At 45.3% G+C, this 24084-nt stretch overlaps 1 protein-coding gene across 1 annotated transcript in view; it reads left to right on the forward strand.

Moving 5' to 3' along the window:
• Window positions 1–17254, forward strand: part of TACR3 (tachykinin receptor 3) — a 31287-nt gene extending 14033 nt beyond the window's left edge. The window contains exons 4-5 of the mRNA XM_035111997.3: window positions 11523–11719; window positions 16812–17254. Coding sequence (XP_034967888.3) covers window positions 11523–11719; window positions 16812–17127 — 513 coding nt within the window. The 3' untranslated portion in view covers window positions 17128–17254. The remainder of the gene's footprint in view (window positions 1–11522; window positions 11720–16811) is intronic.
• Window positions 17255–24084: the final 6830 nt, after the last annotated feature.

A 24084-nucleotide genomic window follows, 5' to 3' on the forward strand; every position in this document is an offset into this window, starting at 1 on the left:
CCATCGACCATGTATCTTCCTGGAACAACTCTCCGAACTAGGAGTGGGTGGCACCGCTTTGCGGTGGTTCCAGTCCTACTTGGACGGTCATGGTGTCACTTGGGGAGTGCTTTTCAGCTCTGTGGAACCTTCAATGTGGGGTTCCTCAGGGCTCAATTCTATCCCCCATGTTGTTTGACATCTACATGAAACTGCTGGGTGGGGTTATCCGGAGGTTTGGAGTACGTTGTCAGCAGTATGCTGATAACACTCAGCTCTATTTCTCCTCAGGTGAGGCAGTGGAAGCGCTGGATCAGTGTCTTGCCTCAGTAATTGACTGGATGAGAGCCAACAAACTGAAACTCAATCCAGATAAGACTGAGGATGGGTTAGTGGGTGGGTTCCTAGACCAGATGGGTGGGAGGTCGCCTGCTCTGGATGGGGTTAGGCTGCCCCTGAAGGAGCAGGTTCGTAGCTTGGGTCGTTCGTACTTGGATCCTTTGCTGTTACTTGAAGCTCAGGTGGCCTTAGTGGCCCAGAGTGCCTCCCAGCAGCTTTGGCTGGTGGCCCTATCTGGACAGGGATAGCCTAACTGCTGTTGTCTATGCTCTGGTAACCTCAAGGTTACCAAATGCAATGTGTTATATGTAGGGCTGCCTTTGAAGACAGTTTGGAAACTTCAGCTGTTGCAGAATTCAGTGGCCATGTTGCTCACCAGAGCAAGATGGTTTGAGCTATCAATTAATTTCCGGGTCCAATTCAAAGTGCTGGTTTTGACCTATAAAGCCTTAAACAGCTCAGGACCACAATACCTCAAGGACCACCTCTTCCCATATGAACCCACCCTGAGATCACCTTCTGAGGCCCTTCTTTGTGTGCCTCCTCGAGAGGTCAGGAGGGTGGCAACATGAGAACGGGCATTCTCTGCAGTGGCTCCCCGTCTGTGCAATGCTCTCCCCAGGGAAGGTCACCTGGCGCCTTCATTATACACCTTTACGCGCCAGGCAAAAACGTTCCTTTTTAACCAGGCCTTTGCCTGACTTGATGAGCTTCCTATACTCTTTTTAAAATGCTGGCTCTTTTGGGGGGGTAGTTATTGGGTTGCTGTTTTTGTTTTGATTTTATGTATTTGATATTTTATGTGAATCGCCCTGAGACTTTTGGGTATAGGGTGGTATAGAAATTAAATTAATAATGATAATGATACAGGGTGTGCAAAGAGAAATTGGGTCTCACCAGTATTCCTGTGCCTAGCACCTATTTGGAGGGGACTGGATGAGCCATTTTACTACCTCCTTTTCATTTTGTCAGTGAAACTAAGAAGGTTGAGAATGCAGAGTATAGGATTAACTACAAGACATGGGAGAACCTGTAAATTCCAGCTTCTCCAGTCTTAAGTCCAGTTCTTAAACCCTCGTGAAAATTCAGTAGCATTTTTATTGACATATCACCCATTCCCTACTTCAGAATCCCAGTCAAATGGATTACATATTGTTTTTCTGATTGCATTTTTATCCTGCCTTTCCTCCAAGGAGTCCAACGTAGTACACAAAATTTTCATCCTCCTCATTTTGTCCTCACAACAACCCTGTGAGGTAAGTTAGGCTGAGAGAATTTGACTGACCCAGTGAGCTTTATAGCCAACAGAGAATTTGAACCCTGGTCTCCCAGGTCCTAGGGTTTATCTACGCTTACCTTTTCTCTGTGCTTCCCAGGCATGGTCCACACTTCAAATCTCTGTGTCCGAGCACTCTTTCTTTTGCTCCAGAGCTTTCCCCATGAAGATCTACTCTTTAAAGCTGAATTGGAGCAAACAGCAATCCACAGAAAACCCAAATTACCAGTTTTGCACTTCAGCTTTAAAGAGCAGCTTTGTTTTTTTGCAGGAAATGCTCTGGGGCAGGGAGGGGAAAGCACTTGGACATGGAGCTTCAGAGCTCATACCTGTGCCTGGAAAACATTGGGCAAGATATATGTATGGATAAGCCCTTAATCTCACTCTAATCACTACATCACACTGTCTCCTGGCTTCTGAGCACAACGAGCACATTTCTCCAGGTCGGGCACAACCTCTTCCAACAGCAGTGGCAGTTTGAACGAAGGCCTCTCAAGGAGAGAGGTGAGCAAAGAGCTGTCCTGCTTCCCCCCTCCCAAGCACCCCTCAGTCTGTGAGTTTAGCTGCCACTATAGCTATTCAAGCCATGAGTGACAGCTTACCTAGAATTCAAATCTCTACTCCTCCCATTGCAGTTGTGGCTGCAGTGCTGATAAAGGGTTGCTGGTGGGCAGCGTTTGACGGACTCGTTTTTATGTGGCAAATTAATTTCTGCTCTACTAACAGATTGCTGGAGCATCGAGCACCTTGTGCAAAACAGATGCTCTCTCCTTCATCCTAGAACTATTTCAGCAGCAGTTTTTTCTGGTGCTTGATGGCAGCTTAATTGTGTGCAAGATTTAGTTGCAGCCTTCTGCTGTTTAAGAGCGGGCAAATGTCATATCTGAGAGGCAGAAACCTACTTTGGTAACTGAATGTCAAAGCTATCCATATTGCATTGATACAAAAACATTTGGAGCACATCTTCAAAAGTTTAAGCTTGACCCAAAAGCTCAAATTCAGATATACAATTTGAAAACCATTTTAATACAAAAAATTCTCTTGCAGTTATCCACATTACAAGTTAGAATTTTTCAATGAGTGAAATTACACATTTCTCCAGATTACTGATGTGGGATCCCCAACACATTAGATGTGGGATCCCCAACACATTGCCCACACACATTGTGCCTGCTAAAATAAAATGTGACTTTTTGCTCTCACTTTTCACTTTGGGGGTAGGGGTTGGAGCGATAAGGACATAAAAAGCTGCCTTATACCAAACCAGAACATTGGTTCATCTAGCTCAAAATAGTCTACACTGACTGGCAGCGGGTCTCCAAGTTTTCAGACAAGGAGACTTCCCCATTCCTATCTGGAGGTATCAGAGATAAAACCAAGGACCTTCTGTACACAAAGCAGGTGCTCTACCACTCAATTATGGTCCTTCTCCCCCAGCAAGACTTGTTTGCTCTGTTCATGTTTTTGGTCTTTTATTTGTTTTTTGGGGGGGAGGGTATTTATAATGTGTTGCTTGTTTTGCAGTGGGTGGGTGGGTTTTTAGCATCATCAGTGTCTCTCTTGTGATGCCAAGAGGTTGCCTATATGTGCCCCTGGACTCAGAAAGGTTGTAGACCTATGTGCAGTAAATCAACACTCATTTCTCCGAAAGAGCTGATCACTATGCTTTATATTGAATCACAAGGAACGAGAGACAGACAGACAGACAGACAGACAGACAGACAGACAGACAGACAGACAGACAGACAGACATCAAAACTGGCTAAAGATATGCTGAAAGTACCATTCTCGAATGCTACGTTTAGGTCATTAGCATGGTCTGTAAAGAGTGAGAATGGGAACACCATGTACCACATCATCTATTAGAAAGCTTCCCATTATCTTCAGCTTATAGGATAAATGTTATAATGAAGCAACAGCCAAAAGTAATAAATGTTGAAAATGCAAGGAAAAAGAGGAAACCTTTTATCATCTGTGGTGGGAATGCAAAAAAGTTAAACGCTTCTGGGAAATGATATATAATGAGATGAAAAAGATGTTGAAATATACCAAAACCAGAAGCATTTTTACTTGGTATTATTGGTGAGGACATTAGTAGACAAGATGAAGGTAAAGGTAAAGGGGCCCCTGACCATCAGGTCCAGTCGTGTCCGACTCAGGGGTTGCGGCGCTCATCTCGCTCTATAGGCCAAGGGAGCCGGCGTTTGTCCGCAGACATTTTCCGGGTCATGTGGCCAGCATGACAAAGCTGCTTCTGGCAAACCAGAGCAGCACATGGAAATGCCGTTTACCTTCCCACCGGAGCGGTCCCTATTTATCTACTTGCACTTTGATGGGCTTTCGAACTGCTAGGTGGGCAGGAGCTGGGACAAGATAGCAAATTGTTTTTATACACAATCACAGCAGCAAGAGGATTACTGGCACAGAAATGGAAGCAAGAAGAATTACCGATGAAAGAAGAATGGCAGATTAAATTAATGGACTATGCAGAATTAGACAAAATGACAGGAAGAATTCGAAACCGGCAGGATCAGAGGTTCCTAGAAGATTGGCGTAAATATACGAACTATTTGAAAATCAATTGTAAACAATTGAATACACTAGTAGGACTGCAAGAAGTTTTGTAAGGAGGACTATATGAAATATTGCAGATAAAACTTATGAAAAGGACTAGTAGTTATGGAAGTCAAAGTAATAGTGAAAAATGAAATGCAGGACTAAGTGAGAAGATTGAAAATCTCTAGATGTAGTTGATGGGAATCCAAAAAATGTTGTATAAGATAAGGTGTTATGTGGAGTTTGGAAAATATATGTGTAAAAAAATCAATAAAAATATATATATTAAAAAAAAGAAACAACAGCCAAATTCTTTAAAAGACCTTTTTCTAGGTTAGTGTGACTATCTCCTTTTCTGTTAGCAAAAGACCTTCTGCTGCTAAGGATCTGTCAAAGGTCTGGTGGTGGTGATAAAATGAGAAATCACTCACTGTGCCACAGACATTAAAGAACAAGTGCAGAAGAAAATTTATTTGAAAGCAATGCTCAGAACAAAGAAATCTCTAAGGAGGAAATCCTGCAGATGTATGCTCCGTTGAACACATTGTAATGCACTTCATGCTAAGCCCAACCCTGATATGTGACCCAGAAGAATAACATGGTGGATGGTTTCAAAAGCTCCTGTAAGGTGTGGGAGAATGATCAGGGCAGCACTTCCATTGCCCAAATCACACACCGAGACTATTGCCATTCCTTAGCTGCACCTAAAGCCAGACTGAGATGGATTTAAGAACGAACTGGAGCACCACCTTAAGGCTTTTAAGAATCACTCCTTCCTTCAAGGAGGCATGAATCACCTCCAAAGTCCAAACACCCTACCCTGATCTCACTGATTTAGCCAGCCAGGGCAGGGAAGCAAACATGTGGAGGGCTTCATTGCTGCAGAAGTTCCACCAGAAAACAAGGAAGCTGGCACAAGTCAAGAGTGCTTTTCTACTCTAGTTGCCCCTTCATAGTTGTAATGCCTGAAGTAGACTTAAAAAGTTCACTGGCCTGCCTTGAGCAAACCACTGGTTCAGATCATAGAGCCCAAACCAAGGTTTACCGCAAGCCAGTGGGTTCCCAGAGAGGATATTGTGGCTGCTTTGTTCCTCCCTCTGGTTCTGCTGCTGTGCTACTCTGAAGAGAAGCCATAGTTTGGCTTAGCATGTCGTCCAAATTCGGGCTCAGTTTGTCTCCTCCAGAAAAACCACAAGCTGTAAATCCATGAACAAAGCTTTGGTTACCACTCATGGTTTGTGTGGAGCGAGGAAAACCATAAACCTATATTTACCACAGGCAGCAAAATCTCTTTTGGCTGGCTCCGGTGATCAGCAGTGCCGCCAACAGTCATCACATATGCTTGGGAGTATTTTCTGCACCTCTAGTTGAGCAGATTCTAGAATTCTGTATGCAATGGGTATTTCCTCCTTTCAGTAGCCTAGCACTGGCAATATAATAACCACCTGCCTCTCCATTTCTTGTTCCAAACATCCGGAAAGAAAGAGCATTTTTTCAGAAATCTCATCTGTATTCCCACAGGCATCTCTAATTTGAATTAAACCTGTTAACGCCAACTTTCCTGCCGCTGCATACTATTTATTTAGCCATCCCACTACTAAAGGCAATGAAACACATTTCCTTGCACTCTGCTAACAGAATAGCAATTAATTCAATTTCCAGCTCTTAATTTAACATTGAAATCGGGAGGGCAAAAGGTCTGTTGATATCAAAGTTGGTAATAAATGGATTTAATGCATAGCAATGCGGATATGAACCCACACCTTGACTTTCCCTGTGATTCATTCAAACCAAATGACTTCTCCCAAAGAACAGAGGCCTCTTCCAAATAAACGGTGTTTTATGTATCAAACAAGTTCTGTCTTTTCACTCTTATTTTTTTAATGGGGTTCTCTTATCAATATTGACAATTGCTTCATGCAGCTCAGAACCAAACTAGAGGTGGCATCATTCATGCAATTAGCAATTGCATGGATTGATAGTGGGCTGAATATTAATTAGGCTGCGGGAGCTGAGTCTCAAGTATCCCTGCATCTATGTTATTTTCAAATAGAAAAAGATAGGTGCTTCTCTGCCATGAGCCTTTGCAAGCATCCAGTATTTCATTTTGGGCCATCAATTCCAGTTTCCGTGCAAAGTTTACTGCAGTTGTTAAAAGGCAACCCCAAAGGACAAAGAAATAGTTTATTGCTGAGGGGATTGAAAAACTTGATAGCTTTGCAATTTTGTTGTAATCCTCTTGAGACCAGTGCCAGATTTACATATAAGCTAAACAAGCTGTAGCTTAGGGCCCCACTCTCTTGGGGCCCCCCAAAAAATGTAAAGAAAGAAATTGGATGTACGTTTCCAAGGGAATGTGACACTCAATAGAAAAGAAGGCCCCTCACCTCTGTCAAGGTGCATGTTAAGTCTAGGGCCCCATCTGCACTAAACATTTTAAACAATATCATGACATTTTAAATGATCATGGCTTCACCCAATGCACCTTTGTTAATGGAGCTGAGTTGATAGAGGACTCCCTGGGCTACAATTCCCAGACTTCTCTGGGAAGAGGACTTGAGTGTTCAACCACTCTGGGAATTTTAGTTCCTCGCAATTCTTGGCACCTTTAAGAAACTACAGTTTCCAGGAAGGGAAAATATTGATGGAAAGGTGCACTCATTTATACACTTCAGATTTTCAAAGTGACACGTCAGGTTGCTGGATAAAAATAAATAAATTATCTGCTGATTCCTTAGAATAAAGCAGAACTTTGGAGAAGCTGGTGAGAAACAGCCAGACTGATCACCAAGTGCTTGATCATATTGATTGATTGAAGCCATATGCCTGCCAGCTCAGTGCAAGGAACAACCTAACCAACTGAGAATGGAAGTAATGGAGTGGAGAAATGCAATTTGCTGTGAAAATTACTGGATGATTTATGACAATATAATAATAATTTTGCCTGCGGTACTGAGTACTCTTTTTCAGTCCACTAATGATGCCATACTATAGACAAGTCAGCATTTCTGGAACGTAAGATGGATAAAAGGTTGAAAATGGGACAGTGGCACCAGAGCTGAGCTTAGAACAAAGTTTGGAGTGGCTGTTTGTTACCTGACGTGATCGTGTGTCCTACTCTGCAGAAGGCAGAATTCTCTTTGAAGAGCTGTCCACTTCAAGTCTAATTTAAAGATTAAGAACCCAAAACCAGCAGCTGGACCGCAGACTGAGCAGGCACACAGTCTGCCTGATCCCAGTCGTCCCCATTTTGGAGTAACGATGGAGTGGAGTCTTTAGCAGAGGAGTCACCACTTCCTAAGCCCTGCTAGGCTTGTCCAAGTCAAGGTGCAGCGTGGGTAAAATCACCTAGCAATCTATTAGGAAGACCCCAGAGCCTGTGCTACTGAATTAATTTACAGATGATAATACAGGCTTGATAAATCCCTCCTTGGCTAATTTTGTAGCTGCACCATTGCCAGCTTTTGGAAGGATCTTAATGGAGCTAATTTAACAGCATTGTATAAAAGGATTTGACAGGTAGCCCTAGTAGAGAAACTTACATGTACACTAAGAATAGCTAGAGGAAGTAAATGCAGAGAAATGTTTGCAGGAGACTGGTAGAAATTTATTGCTTATGCAAATATGTCCACCTGAGGAACCAGATGCCTCCCACCAGCAGAAGGCTATGGAATAGAGGAAGCATTCCTGTCTTCAGTAATGTGGGTTGGTGCTTTAAAGCTCTGAAGTTCTCCATTAGCTGATAGAGTCTGGAGGAGATAGTCAGGAAACAGTGACTTAAAGGCTCCCAGTCTGCTCTGAACAAAAGTTGAAGCAAGTGGCTCACTTGGAGCTATCCATGGTTCTGATCAGCCTTGCTGCTTTCCCTGTGGGATCTAGCATTGGACAGCAACAGACCTCTCTCACATCCTTTGGAGGTCCATAGGATTTCACCCTTAATTCAACATTTCCATATGTTTTTATGTATAACAGAAGGCTCGTTCATGTGTTACTTTGAACATAAGCACAATCTATCTCTATAGATGCACACACATGCTGATTTGTAGAGCTCAGCTAACGGGCACATAGGTACACAAATTATACCCTCATAGAACACCCCTAGTGTTGCATAGCCACACACTTTCTTTCTTTCTTCCTTCCTTCCTTCCTTCCTTCCTTCCTTCCTTCCTTCCTTCTTTCATCCCAACCTCTTCTACGTTGCTATCACCACACAAAGTTGGCTCTTGGAGATATTGCCATAGACATCTTTGCCTTCCATTCTTCTTTACTTGCATGGTATTTCCTTTCAGTTATAATCCACCAGCTACTGCAGCAATTGCATTTAGGTGCTATCCTATACACACTAACCTGGAAGTAAGCCTCAGATTGCACTGCTAGTGGTGCAAAAAAAAAAAAGGTGATGTGACATCATCGTGTTGGGAGACCCCCTTTCCTCAAGGGGCAGGAAGGGTGGGAAAACTCATAATGCAATCCCATAATGTTTAGTAATGCAAAACATGTGACCAAAGCAGAGAGGAGGAAATGACATGGAGGCACTTGCTTTGAGGAGCAGCCATGCGTCAACTGTAATGCCTGTTTTTGGCCTAAACAAATAATTTGTTTTCAGTTTGTAAGTACTGAGGTCATGTTTCCTTCATCTCTTTTATGACTAGCAACAGGAACCTGCGTCACTTTAGTTTTTTTGACTCCAGCTCCCTTCAGACCCAGCCAGCATGGTCAGGGATGATGAAAGAGGGAGTCTTAACAACATCTAGAGAGGCACAGGTTTCCTATTCCATTTTAGCAGCTTCAATCTGAAATGGGCTTCAATGATAGGGAAAGAAGCCGTCCATGAACAAAAGCAAAATATTTTCTCTTTAAGTATATGCTGCCTGCCCTTTACAAAGAAATGTTCTTGTGTTGGGAGAAAATGCAATAAATAAATGCATACTGTTAAAATATACGGTAGGTGGTTGTTATTGCAGTAAGAGGAGAGCTGGACTATAATTTTCTATATTCATAGGGCTAAAGTAGCACTGAGGAAAAGCACTAGTTTTATTCCTCCCAGAGTGCAGTAATAAAACAGCTAGCATATTTGCAAAGCTTAAGCAGGGTCTGGTATGGTTTCAAATTGGATGGGGACTGTGTGTTGAGATTCCTGCCTTGCAGGGGCTTAGACTAGATGACCCTCGGGGTCCCTTCGAACTCTACAATTCTACGATTCTATCATTCTAAGACGCAGTTTTCCAAATCGTCCAAATTCATAGCGGTGAAGCAAAGATTTAGCATGTCTTCAAACTTCTTGTGCGGAAATAGATTAATCATTGCAGTTGCAAGAGCAATCAAAACAATAGAAACTCTTTTTCCGTGGTTCCACCCCTGACTGGAGTCTTTCATTTATTTATTTTACCATGTCTTGTAACCATAGAATCATTTAAAATGTTAAAATCTAGAAGTACTATTTTCACCTTTGTACTGATGTTGTTTGAGATTGCTGCTTTTAGTCTGTTTCATGCTGTTGCTGATTTTGTTTTGTTCTAATTTCATGGAAGTGCTTAAATTGCTTTCGATTATTTGTTGTGGTTGTTGTTGCTGCTGCTGCTGCTGTTCACTGCAAACTACCCGGAGAGCAAGTGTTGCTGAGCAGCACGTAAATATTACTGCTTAAGATGTGCAACTGCACTTCCAGATAAATATTTAAGGATGAATGTTTACATGGCTGACACATAGTAAGCCCTCAAAACCAAACTTTTCCACTATAACTAATTTTTCATGTTTTCATTGATGGGAACAACTATTTTTTTACCCTCCAGCCACCTTGGAGGTTGCTGACCCAAAGCTCCCTGTTACCCCCCCCCCCAAAAAAAAATTGCCTACTGTCAATTTATTTTGACATAAATAATACTCATCTGTATCTCTCTTTCCTTGCTTCAGTTGAAAATTGGGTGGACTATGTGTTGATGGCATCATAGAGGGCGGACAGATTTGGCCCAGTGGCCTTCAGTTGCTGTTGCCCTACTTCAGTGTTTCCCCACCTTGGGTCTACAGCTGGTTTTGGACTACAATTCCCATCATCGCTGACCACTGGTCTCGCTAGCTAGGGATGGTGGGAGTTGTGGTCCAGAAACAGCTGGAGACCCAAAGTTGGGAAACACTGCTTTAGAGGTCACTAAATCAAGCGCCTTGAGATTCAAATGTAAATTGTGTGTGGGCAATTCCCTTCTCAAAAAAACAATGTTTGCCACACCAGGGAGAAAGTGCCCTGCAGAAAAACAGCTGCTCACACTAAGCCTTGCAGGGACTGTAACTTGATGAAAACTAACTCAGTCTCTATCCTTTGGCCCTTTGTGTTCCGCCGGCACTGAACGCAACAGGAGGGATGGGGGGGAACGTAGGAAAAATCCTGCGTTCCGCCCACATCCCATCCGACACACTACGGGGATCGTAGGGGCTTCTCAAGCGCCCTACAATACCCGCTGTGTGACAGGCGGGATGCGGGGGAAACGCAGGATTTTTCCTGCATTCCCCCCACATCCCGTCCAACACACAGTGGGGATCGTAGGGGCTTGAGAAGCCCCTACGATCCCCGCCTGTGTGACAGGCGGGATCCCCTGCTGTGTCGGGCTTGCCCGGGCGCTTCAGCTTGGGGAAGCAGGCAGGGAGATGGCAACAGCCCGGGAAGCTGCGGGCTGTTGCCGTCTCCCTTCCTGCTTCCCTGAGCCGTAGCGCATTGGGGGACAGAGCCGAAGATCGGCGGGCGCTGTTTGCCGGGGTTGACAAGCCCCGCAAGCAGCGCCTGCTGATCTTCGTGTGACAGGCGGTGGGGAAGGCAGGCAGGCAGGCAAGAGAGCAAGCGCCTGCCTGCCTGCCTTCCCCGCCGCCAGTCCCCCGGAGCCCATAGGAACGCATTGATTAAGTTTCAATGCATTCCTATGGAAAACCGGGACTCGCTAGATGAAAATTTCATTTCACGAATTGACCCGTGGAACGAATTAATTTCGTCTAGTGAGGCACCACTGCTATATGCTATCATTTGTGTGCTTGAAACAAAAAAATAAAAAAATTCCTTCCAGTAGCACCTTAGAGACCAACTAAGTTTGTCATGGGTATGAGCTTTCAGGTGCATGCACACTTCTTCAGATACCAATTTGTATGCTTGTTATCCCACAAACATGATATACTATGGGCAACCCAGTCAGATGGGCAGTATTATTATTATTATTATTGAGTTTCTTTGTTTATTTTAGTGTTCTTGTTGTGTGTGTGTGTGTGTGTGTGTGTGTGTGTGTGTGTTCCCTGTATTTTAGTTTAGTTCTATTTAAAAAATAAAATTCCATGATTAAAAGACATTCATGTCCGTACATTTTCCCAAAACTCCTCTCCTTTTCTGCAGGTGGTTAAAATGATGATTGTCGTCGTCCTGACATTTGCAGTCTGCTGGTTGCCGTACCACATTTATTTTATAGCTACTGGCATCTATGAGAACTTGGGCCGCTGGAAATACATTCAGCAAGTCTACTTAGCCACCTTCTGGCTTGCTATGAGCTCCACCATGTACAACCCGATTATCTACTGCTGCCTCAATAAAAGGTAAGAATGCCTCAGAATTCCTTGAGGCGTTTGTGGCTGCAATTTAGGAATAACCTGTCGGACAATTGTGGTCATTTTCATTTCACTTATTCACATTTTCAAATCAAGATATCCTCCTACTTTTCCTTGAATCTTGCGGTACTTTATGTTTCAAGCAGAGGACTCCTTCAAACAGAGGGCAGGCCTCTGCAAAGTAGAGCACATGATGACCTTGGTTTCTTGAGTCGTCTCTCTGCCTTATACAGTACATTCTAGGGAGGAGATGCCACTGGAACCCACTGAATGATAAAGTAGCTTTGAATTTGCTAGGCAGAATCCGATTCATGCTGTTTCACATTATCGCCACTTTCCTTCTGTCTACATAATGAGTAGGAACCGTGTGCCTATTTCATTGAACTCAGGTGGAATCTACACACATATAAAAAGCCACCCAGAGTGGCTGAGGAAGCCCAACCAGATGGGCAGGGTATAAATATATTATTATTATTATTATTATTATTATTATTATTATTATTATTATTACGGTATTATTATTATTATTACTGTTCTGAAAATGCTTTTTAAAAGCATTTTTAAAAATACATTGAATTTTCCATAAGGCTCACCATTGCTATCTAGCATCACATTGCATATTGCACTTAAAACACACTTAAAACATTTTATTTGTAGCTGTATAGCTGAATCCTCAGACACAGCATGGCATTGCCATCTTTGGGGGGGGGGGGGGAACCTGCACATTGACACTTGGAAATTCAGCTGATGAAGGTTTGCTCAACATGACACCTAAAACACTATCTATCCACCGCAGTACAGCAGGGAGTGATGGGTATTAACTTGGGAAATCAAAATTCAAATTCGTCTTCAGCTGTGAAATGTATCTTCTACTCTGATCTACTTCATAGGCTTGTTAAAAGGTAAAGGGGCCCCTGACCATCAGGTCCTGTTGTGTCCGACTCTGGGGTTCCGGCGCTCATCTCGCTCTATAGGCCGAGGGAGCCGGTGTTTGTCAGCAGACAGCTTCCGGGTCATGTGGCCAGCATGACAAAGCTGCTTCTGGTGAACCAGAGCAGCGCACAGAAATGCCGTTTACCTTCCCGCCAAAGCGGTCCCTATTTATTTACTTGCATTTTGACGGGCTTTCGAACTGCTAGGTGGGCAGGAGCTGGGACCGAGCAACAGGAGCTCACCCCGTTGCAGGGATTCGAACCACCGACCTTCTGATCAGCAAGCCCTAGACTCTGTGGTTTAAACCACAGCGCCACCTGGGTCCCATAGGCCTGTTATGAAACTGAAATGCTCCTCTGAGGTAGAATACCGTGTTTCCCCCTTTTTAATACGTAGTCATAAAGTAAGCCAGGGCAGGATTTTTAAGCAGTTGTGAAATCTAAGACACCCCCTGAAAATAAGCCATACCTTGTTGCGTTCCTTTAGAGCGCAAGCGCTCGCCTGGCAGGGTAGAGTTACACGGAGGGATGCGGAGGAGGGAAAGCGCTCCCCCATCCCCCATCCCTGCCAGTTTCCATGTCCTGAGGCTGAGCGGCGGCGGGAGGCCCGCGGGTCCTTCCGCGCCGCCGGGGCGACGGACGCCGGCGAGAGCGCTGCTGGCTCCTTCTGCGCCGACGGAGTGTCGTGGGCTGCATGGCCCAAAGCTGAGCGGCGGCGGGAGGCCCGCAGGTCCTTCCGCGCCGCAGGGGCGACGGACGCCGGCGAGAGCGCTGCTGGCTCCTTCTGCGCCGACGGAGTGTCGTGGGCTGCATGGCCCAAAGCTGAGCGGCGGCGGGAGGCCCGCAGGTCCTTCCGCGCCGCAGGGGCGACGGACGCCGGCGAGAGCGCTGCTGGCTCCTTCCGTGCCGACGGAGCGTCGTGGGCTGCATGGCCCAAAGCTGAGCGGCGGCGGGAGGCCCGCAGGTCCTTCCGCGCCGCAGGGGCGACGGACGCCGGCGAGAGCGCTGCTGGCTCCTTCCGTGCCGATGGAGTGTCGTGGGCTGCATGGCCCAAAGCTGAGCAGTGGTGGGAGGTCCGCAGGTCCTTTCGCGCCACCGGGGTGACGGGCGGCGAGAGCACTGCTGGCCCCTTCCGCCGGATCAAGGAAGTGGCCTGCCGGGTCGGTGCCCAGCAGCGCCGCGCGGAGCAGCAGATCGAGTAAGCGGCCTGCAGAGTCAGCGCCCAGCAGCGCTGCACGGAGCACCGCCTCCTCAATCCAGCTCGGGGCTGCTGGGCACTGACTCGATCTGGTGCTCCGCGCAGCGCTGCTGGGCACCGACCCGGCAGGCCGCTTCCTTCATCCGGCTGAAGGGGCCAGCAGTGCTCCCACTGCCATCCGTCATCCCGGCGGCGCGGAAGGACCCGCGGACCTCCCGCCGCCACTCAGCTTCGGGCCATGCAGCCCACGACGTTCCGGCGGCACGGAAGGGACCAGCAGCGCTTCCGCCGGCGCCCTGGTGGCAGGGAAGGACCCGCGGACCTCCTGCCGCCGCTCAGCTTCAGGCCATGCAGGCCAACCAGACCCAGTAGGCCGCCTCCGGGATCTGGCAGCAGCAGGAGGCGGCTTGCTGCGCGTCCCGAGCCCTGAGCCAGCAGGACCCAGTAAGGAGGTACCGTACTTATAGTAACAATAAAAAAGACACCCCCCGAAAATAAGCCATAGGCTTATTTTCTTGAGTGAAATAAACATAAGACGGTGTCTTATAATGTGGGAAACACGGTATATAAATGTTACAAACTAATGCTAGGAAACAGTTCACCAGTTGACTTCCTGCCTGCCATGAGTTTTTAATGGCATGGGAGCCCATTTTGCTTTAGCGATACTGTTAAATGCCAACCAGGAACGGATGGAATTATTTCTTTAATTAGCAACCCTTCATGACTGAGCCTGATCACACCTTAAAGGCTAACAGATTTACAAGCATATGCCACAATAATCTGTTCATCAATATGGTGCTACAAGACTCCGCCTTGTGTTTACTGTAGCAGACTAACACGGCTTCCCTCACCCCTGCGATATTATGCAAGATGCAACGGATTGCAAGATGTGTAGATGTTGAACTTGGGACACAAAATGAAGTAGCAGAAAACGTCGTTTACTTTCTGCTCCCTTCAGCCTGAAATGTGAACTATGCTTTTCGATTCATCTGTTAAGGCACTGGTCTGCTTTTTAATTCTCATCTGACTTTGATTCACCTGCTTTAACTCAAACAAAGCATTTTGCCTCTGGTGGTTATAGGAACACTCCAGCTGAACTACATTTCTCACCTTGTTTCAGTCTCGAAACATATGAATGGCATTATTAATACAGAAAATAATGCATCTGTCCCTCTCCAGAGCTTCTTTTATTGCCTACATCTGTAAACATAGAATCAAACATACACAGTTTATAATCCTTTGACTTTTATCAGCACTTCTTTACAAATCCAGAGAGCTAACCTAAGCCTTTATTGCAGGGGAGAAGCTAAGCTGGTCGTAGCTGGACTTCATGCAAAAATCACAGGGTGGTTTGCAATATAAAAACACTAAAATGCATACCATAATAACAAACAAAAACAGTACCTCTGTTTAAAAGGTGATAGATTGTTTAATTAGCCAAAGGCCTGGAAGAAAAAGAATCTTTTTGCCTGGTGCTTAAAGATATGTAATGAAGATTCCAGGCGAGCTTCCCTTGGGAAGAGCATCCCACAAGTGGAGAGCCACCACAGAAAAGGTCTGTCCTTGTTTTGCCACTTTCTAGACCTCCTGTGGAGGAGGCACACGAAGAAGGGTCTCAGATGATGATCACAGGGTCCAGGTCACATAACTAGGCAGACAAACACCTGGAGCCCTGGCATGCATCCAAAAGAAATTGAATTTATTAAAGCTTATTGCAGGTTTATACCAGGAAACAGGCAATTTAGAAGTAAATTGAATAATCAAGTTAAAAGCTTAAAGCTAAGAAACTCAACTGGTTAGCTTCACAGAATTGTTTCTTGAAGACTTTTCTGTGGTGGCAGACCAATCAAAAACAGTTGACCAGTGGAGGTGACCTGCCAGCCAGGGATCCCGTGCTCTCCTGTCCAGCACAAGGGCAGGAGACCAAGTCCATGAAATCACACATACCTCATATTTATACAGTTCTTAAGACACTGGGGTTCCTTAAAAGCTAATGATAGACACTTCAGTATCTAATTGGTTCACCTAATTTCTCTCTTTTCCCTTAGTGTTTACCTCTGGCACTCTAGATGTCTTGCACAAGTACACCCCAGGTGTCCTCCACATGTCCTGTTCATTTCTCAAATATGCTAACAGGTCCCTAGATGTTTAACTCCCATTGATGAGTGTGCATGTGTCATGTAACACACATCCATGTGAAGAGTGCCTTCTCAGTTAAACACTTCTTTGTTCCCTGATACATCCCTTTGTGCTGCTTGTTCCCCTTTTTCCACTCCCCCTTCATCCCACAAGCCTGATTACATTTTCTGCCATAGTAACTGTTGTTGTTGTTGTTGTTGTTGTTGTTTAGTCGTGTCCGACTCTTCATGACCCCATGGACCAGAGCACGACAGGCACTCCTGTCTTCCACTGCCTCCCGCAGTTTAGTCAGACTCATGTTGGTAGCTTCTAGAACACCGTCCAACCATCTCATCCTCTGTCGTCCCCTTCTCCTAGTGCCCTCCATCTTTCCCAACATCAGGGTCTTTTCCAGGGAGTCTTCTCTTCTCATGAGGTGGCCAAAGTATTGGAGCCTCAGCTTCAGGATCTGTCCTTCCAATGAGCACTCAGGGCTGATTTCCTTTAGAATGGATAGGTTTGATCTTCTTGCAGTCCATGGGACTCTCAAGAGTCTCATCCAGCACCATAATTCAAAAGCATCAATTCTTCGGCGACCAGCCTTCTTGATGGTCCAGCTCTCACTTCCATACATCACTACTGGGAAAATAAAGAAGGCGATCAGCCTTCTTTATGGTCCAGCTCTCACTTCCATACATCACTACTACCGGTACATGTTGAAATGCCGCCACCTCTCCCCACCATTTTAGGCGCCTAAGCTTGCAACATTATGCTGTTTGATATCTCCCGCAGTACAAATACATTGCGAGTGACTGGGTTTCTTTGCTTTCAGGTTCAGAGCTGGTTTCAAGAGAGCTTTCAAGTGGTGTCCTTTCATCGAAGTATCTAGTTACGATGAGCTGGAACTCAAGACGACCAGGTTCCACCCTACCAGGCAAAGTAGCCTGTACACAGTTTCCAGAATGGAATCCAGCATGTCGGTGGTGTTTGACCCCAGCGATGGAGAAACCACCAAGTCTAGCCACAAGAAAAGAGCTCCTTCACAGGAACCCAGCTTCAATGGTTGCTCACATAGGAGCTCCAAAGGCATGTCAACAGCATCGAGTTATATCAACTCCCCATATACATCGGTGGACGAGTATTCCTAAAGTCTTAGGTGGATGTGGGAGAAAGGAGTATAGCTCATAGGACAATGCTGTGTTAGCTTAGAACAGGCATGGCCAAACTTAGCCCTCCAGATGTTTTGGGACTACAACTCCCATCATCCCTAGCTAACAGGACCAGTGGTCAGGGATGATGGGAATTGTAGTCCCAAAACATCTGGAGGGCCAAGTTTGGCCATGCCTGCCTTAGAACTAAACATCCAAACTTCCGGAAGGCAACTAAGCTACAGATCCCAAGCACTGATTGCATGTGTGTGTGCATAAATATGTTGTCATCATAAGCCTTCTTGAGCTCAACTTGTCTCTGTGCTTTGGAAAATACAATGCTGACGTGATACCTGTTTACATCAGTCTAATGGCACGGTTCCATATTGTAAAATGGAATGTTTGGTTTTTTAAAAAAAAACAGGCTGAATCTGGAGCAAATTGGATTCCACTGACTTAAGTCCCATTGAGTTCTGGTGACAATCCATTGAGTTCTGGTGACAATCCTTCAATCCAGTGCATCTGGTTCCAATCCACATGACGTGCAGACATTTTATTGAAAATTAAGGCAACTGGTGGCTCTTCTCTAACTTGCTGACTTGTAAACGCTAGCATTTACAATGGCACAAAACCTTTACCAGCATTTGGTTCAGTTTTACTATTTAATTTGATGGGCGAGAACTTTTTTTAAAAAAAAAACTGGTTAAAATTCAGATTTTGCTAATCTTCCACCTAGCATTGTTGGATGGATCTAGACCAGGCACCCCCAAACTGCGGCCCTCCAGATGTTTTGGCCTACAACTCCAATGATCCCTAGCTAATAGGACCAGTGGTGGGGGAAGATGGGAATTGTAGTCCAAAACATCTGGAGGGCCGAAGTTTGACGGTGCCTGGTCTAGACTTCACTATGTAGCTGGAGACAGCTAACCTTTCAAGAGAAGGGCTTCTGTATAGGGCTAGCAGGTTCCTACCTCATCACCTACTCCCTTCTTCAGATAATGACGCTGATGCAAATGCTGATTGATTTTATTTCTATGCCACCATTCCTCTTGACAGAGTGGGGAACAGCGTAACAAGTCCAGCCACTGTACGATGTAATTAAAAATAAAAAGCACAACTAAAATAATTTGCTACTTCGGAAAGAAGGAAGGGCGGAAGGACAGACCAAGCTTCATTTCATACAATAGTCAGAAGCTTCTACGTGCACATTTACATATGCATATCTTTCTAACCAGACAAGCAAGATAGCTTATCACAGTTCAGGGACACATTCCAGCCGGGCAAAAGCACTACAGTATTTATTTATTTATTTATAAAATATTTATATGCCACTGTATCATAAGGATATATCACAGTGGTTTACAACAATATAAAAACATAAATCAAACAATAAAACCATTAAAAGTGAACCTTTTTATTAAGTTTTCAGAATTTACAAATTCTTTTAAACAACATTTATATTATCCATTGACTTCCCACTCACCCTTCCATGGTGGTTTTTTTAATCATAGAAAGCTGCTACATCAAACCCTCCAAGTGTCCCTATTTTCCAGGGATGTCCCTAATTTAGAGAAGCCGTCCCGGTTTCTGATTTGATCCCGAAATGTCCCACTTTTCTTTAGAGTGTCCCTATTTTCATTTCTGAAGGCAATCCCGTATAGGGAAGTTTTTTAAAAAATGTTTAATATTTTATTATGTTATTTATATATGTTGGAATCTGCCCAGAATGGCTAGGGCAACCCAGTAAGATGTGTGGGGCATAAATAGTAAAATTATCATTATGGAATGGGGTGTCCCTATTTTCATCAGAGAAATGTTGGAGGGTATGCTATATTGCTTAATCTTACCCATTATATACATTAAGTGGAGGGTGCAATCTTAATTGCCTGCATAGGCCCAGTGGAACAGAAGAGTATTCAGCAGGTGTTTAAAAGTTGGCACAGAAGGCGCCTGCCAAAGAAGGGTGCAGGAGGGGCATGGCCTAAAAGGGGGAATGTTGCTTTCATGGCCTAGAGTGAGTCCTGAAGGCAAGGCAGAGATGCCTATAGGGCCACATTAACCCCTGGGTTTTCCCACCTCTGAAATACACTGGCTGGCAGTAGTTCTCCAGAACTTCAGGCAGGGGTCTCATCCAACCTTCTTGGAGTTATTGTAAATTGAAGGTGCAATGTTCTGCATGCAAATAATGTGTTGTATGACAGCTAAGAGTGGCTGGGGAAACCTAGCCAGATGGGTGGGCTCCCTTGCTGAAAAATTCCAGGATTTCTCAGTCGGTAACTTCATAGCCCCATTCAAGCCAGGATGATGCAAGAAAATGAATAATTCACCTCAATTCCATACCTCATAATTTAAGGTCACAGAAATCTTCTTCCAAGAGTTTTCATACCGGAGATAAATGATTACCCAAATGCTCAGGGTGATTTTGAGATTGTATAATATGTGACAAGTAAAGGGACAATTGCTAAGGAAATGAAATGCAGTCATAGTTGACCTCGAAGGAGGGACCTTCTCAAAATGAGGGGACTGGTGAAATGGAAGTTGAATATTGAGTCATGATGCCATGCCTTCAGGTGCTATTGTTCCACCTGGCCTATACAATTCCCTGGTTGATGGAGGAAGCTTGTCTCCAGAGTTCAATGCAGGGGTTTTTAGGTGGGAAAAAATATTCATCTGGTATCCTTTTGTTTAACAATCATTTCACCTTTCTACTGTTATTGCAACCCAGCTCCCTGGAGAGCCAATCAATAGGCTTTCTGGATCTTCATGACCACAAGACCTGGCAAGAAGGCCAAGCATAGAGAATCAACCACAGGACTGTACAAAATCAAGAAAGAGTCCTTCATTTCAGCCCAGCCCATCTTTGGTTCATTCCTGAACAGAACATGGAGGTTGACGGAAACAGTCCCATAACAGTGCTCAGTGTCCAAGGAACACTAACTTAGAAGGAACTGTGAAGATTGTACAAAAAATGGAATGTACAGTACATTGCAAGGACATTTTTCTCTCTCCACTCAATTCAAACCAGTTTTGTCTGTACAGGTTTAATATTGTAATATTTTGTAAAGTATATGTCTTTACCAATGTGCGATGGCACGTGATCAAATGTAAAAAAAAAGTAGAGAGAGAAAACGAAAATGTTTGAAAATGTTTTCTTGCTGCTGAAATATTATAGAATCAACACCTTGTGTCTCTGTTGCATGCTGAAATTTATTAGAAGAATGTCCCTGCTTTGCTTTGGCGAGATCTGTAATGCCAGGTGTCATGGCAACCATGAAAGTCACTTACCAGTGTTCTGCTGTTCAGTTGCTAATTGCTATAGAGATGCACATTTAAGATGGGGAGGACCTTGGGACACCATCCAGCCAAGGACATGTTAGGTCCCACTGGCGTGTTGAAGACTCTGCTCCAGAAATCATTGGGAATTTAAATGGCATTACTTTACCTGGATTCATTGCCATGGTTTATTGAACGCTATGCGGGAATGAAATGAATTCATCCCTGGTCATAAGCTCACACTCTAAAAAAAAGGTCAAATAAAAGTGGGAAAGGAAAAGGTTGTCACTAGCTATGCCTCCTGGCATCAAATCCCATGTGATTCTGGAAGACCCCCTGACCAGAACAGGGATACAAGGGCAGATAGCAGATACCTTTTGTGGCTTCAGCTTACGGAAACAGAAAAGTTAAAAACCAGGACCATAATCATCACACGAATGGTAAAAGTATCAAGTTAGTCAACAATGAATATTGAGAAAAACTCACAAGCGGGATGGGGGGATTGAATGTTTAAACATTCCTTAAGAGAAGGCCAGATGGAGGCAGTTCCATGAAGGAGCGCGAAGACAAGCAGGAGCAGCGGGTGGGGCAGTGGGTTGGCTATGCCAATGTGCCCGCTCTCTGCACCACCCACCCCAGACCATCCTGGTAAGAGGCACAGATGCTGCTGTTATGAGGCCAGTTCCACAGCACCAACCAACCCCATCAGTACCAATCAGCCTCTGGCATCCACTAATAGTATACAGCAGTGGAAGTCTAGCAGGAGATTAGTTTTTAAGGTTAGAGTGAAAGCAGAGAAAATAGATACAGTGAGGCAAGGCTGTGAGTAGACTTAAAAGTGAGGAAAGGGGTTAAACTCAATTTGGATTGTGCCCAGGTTTTCCAAATGTGTAGCTCTTCATGCCTGGTGCTAATACTGTAGTCACTGAGAAACAAACGATGCTTTTTGCATCACAAGAATATTGGGCTGGATCCAGGGCAAGTAGTCACAAGGATGTTCCTTTGATTTCAAGGGCCTCTGTTAGTCATGACTAACTTTTCACGTTGGTCTTAATGGGATACAGGTGTGACTAATTTGCTTTGGATCCAGTCCATTATTTATACCACTTGTGTAAGAAGAGCTTAGACAAAAATATGAAAGGGTGGTGTGTCCCAGTACATTTTATTTAAACACTATGAATATGTAGTACACATTTCCTCCAATCTTGTGCCCTCCCAGAGTTTGGGACTCCAGTTCCCATCATCCCAAGATAGCATGGCCAATGGTCAGGGATCATGGGAGCTGAGGTCTGGCAACATGTGGAAAATGCCAGGTTATGAAAGACTGTGCAATGCCCTTTGCACTGAGGTTCCCAAGACCCTGACAGTCAGCTGCCTATCAGGCACTTGGGAACCCCATGCATTGTTGGATTTTTTGAATAGTCAAGTTACTTTAGAAGTTTAGAGCCGGTCTAATGTAAATACTGTCTGTTTAAGAGAAACAGGTGCCAGTGTTTCTGTTAATTGCTCACAGGCGTGGGCTCTGCTTTTTGTATATAAGGCTCTGCCATAAAGACTTCTGCATCTCTTAGTTAGATCTTTCAGTTTGATTCATCCCTTAGTACACGGGTGTCAGACCCAAGGCCCGCGGGCCAAATGCGGCCCGCGAGACCTCGCCATGCGGCCCGCGAGACCTCGTCATGTGGCCTAGAGCGCCAGAATGCAGGGGGCGCTGAGCAGCCCGCCCGCCGCCCGCTGCCGCCACTGCCACCGCCGCCGCCGCCCTGTGCTGCCTGGGGCCGACTCCCGCGTCTGCAGGGGGGCGTAGTTGGCCCCCTGCACCAGCCCCTCCCCGCCGCCGCATCATACCCTCTGCCAGCCAATAGGGCTCAGGGGGGCGGAGTCCAGCTGCAGCGGGAGAATTTCTCTTTGCTGGGCTTCCGGCGAGGCATCACGGCGCGCGCCACGGAGCTCCTGAGGGCAGCCAGCGTGTTCGCGCTGCCCAAAAGGCTCCTAAGCCACTGAGACCGCCGCCGCGTGAGTGCCGGGGGTTCCTGTTGGACCCCCCCCCCAGCTGAACAGAGAGAGAGAGAGAGAGAGAGATCGACCCTACTGCGCAAGTGCCATTCATTTCCATGGGAGTTCGCCCTGCAAAGCCCCCTGAAATGAATGGCGGCGGCAAGAGTGGGTCGTTTCCTGAGCCATTGAGCAAGGTTAGTGGCCGCTGGAGACGCAGGGAGGGAGGGAGGGAGGCTCTCAGAAGCAGCCGGAGCCCACCCGGGCAGATTAACCCTTGGGCTGCTGGGTACCATCAGCTCATTCACCCGCTGCCTTTCTTCCGCTGCTTTCGAGAGAAGTCCGGTTAGGCGGCAAGGCTGGAGTTGCAGGCTGATGCAAAGGAAGGGGCTTGAGGAGCTGGGGACGGGGAAAGAGATCTCTTAGAGATCTCTGCTGGCACCAGAGAGGGATGGCTGGTCGGGCAGTTTCAGCTCACGGAGGATTGTTTTCTGTTTGAGAAGTGGGGAGGCTATTGACAGGGAAGCGAGCGCTCACTTTCCCTCTGGAGAGCTCAACAGCTGCTATCGGGCTGGCAGCGCCTTGAAATCAATTTTAAAGAGAGGAAAAGGGGAGGAGAACAAGCGGGGATGGATGGAAAGAAGGCGGGAGGGAGGGAGGGAGAGAGAGGAGGGAGGGAGGGAGAGAAGGAGGGAGGGAGGGGAGGAGGACAAGCCGGGAGCCTCTGAGGGGGAGAGCGAGAGAGCTAGGAGACAACGGGGAGCAGCCGCTTTGCAGCCGGCCTCAAGATCTCACATCTATACACTCTCCGATCGATGGCAAGGAGGGATAATATTTGTCAGCTGCAGTCCTCCCCCACCTTTTCCATTCTAACCCAAGAAGGGAGGGAGCTAATGTCTAAGAGGCATTTCCTCTCGGTTCCAAAAACAAAACAAGAATTAGCCCATTATAAAAGAGGAGAGAAGAACCCCGCAAGCGAGTAAAATCTAGTCAGAAAAGTTTTAAAAAAAGTTTATGCCTTGTGTTTGCCATATGTGTAATAAACAGTGTTTGACAATATTTGTATGTTTTTTTAAAAAATTACTCTCTGTTACCAAAAATCATTTTTCAATAAATTGTACAATAATTGTACATTTGAATACCTACTTGCCATTATTCTGACTATGTTTTTGCTTTCAGAGCTAGTTATTACTTACATTATTACAAAAAACAGTAATAATTGAATGCAGTGACAATAATTTATAATAATAAAGAGTGGACACATAGTCCTACAGATACAACCGGCCCTTTGAGGGTGAGCAAACTGCTGATGCGGCCCCCCGATGAATTTGAGTTTGACACCCCTGCCTTAGTAGATCACTCTTTCAGTTGTTCTCAGTTTAAGAGATTCCTTAGTTGAATCTTAGTATGAGAGTTGCTTAGTTATAATGCTAGTTTGCTGTTAATTCTTGGGTAGTTTTGTGGGAGTTTTGGAAAGTGGGTAATAACATTGCTAAGAGAGAAAGCATTTATCTTTAGTTTAAAGTCTCTTTAGAGTCAGTTTGTTTTTCAGTTAAAGAAACCCAACCATTTGTATTTTCATCTGCATACTTTTACAAGTGTGCAGCTAGTAAGGGGTTTCATATAAGGGAAATAATACCCTACGTTCTTGGTGGTGTTTTCTTAGCCAGGTCAACTTCTGACTGCATA

This window comes from Zootoca vivipara, chromosome Z1 (genome assembly GCF_965207765.1).
Source record: "Zootoca vivipara chromosome Z1, rZooViv2.hap1.1, whole genome shotgun sequence".
Classification (NCBI taxonomy): domain Eukaryota; kingdom Metazoa; phylum Chordata; class Lepidosauria; order Squamata; family Lacertidae; genus Zootoca; species Zootoca vivipara.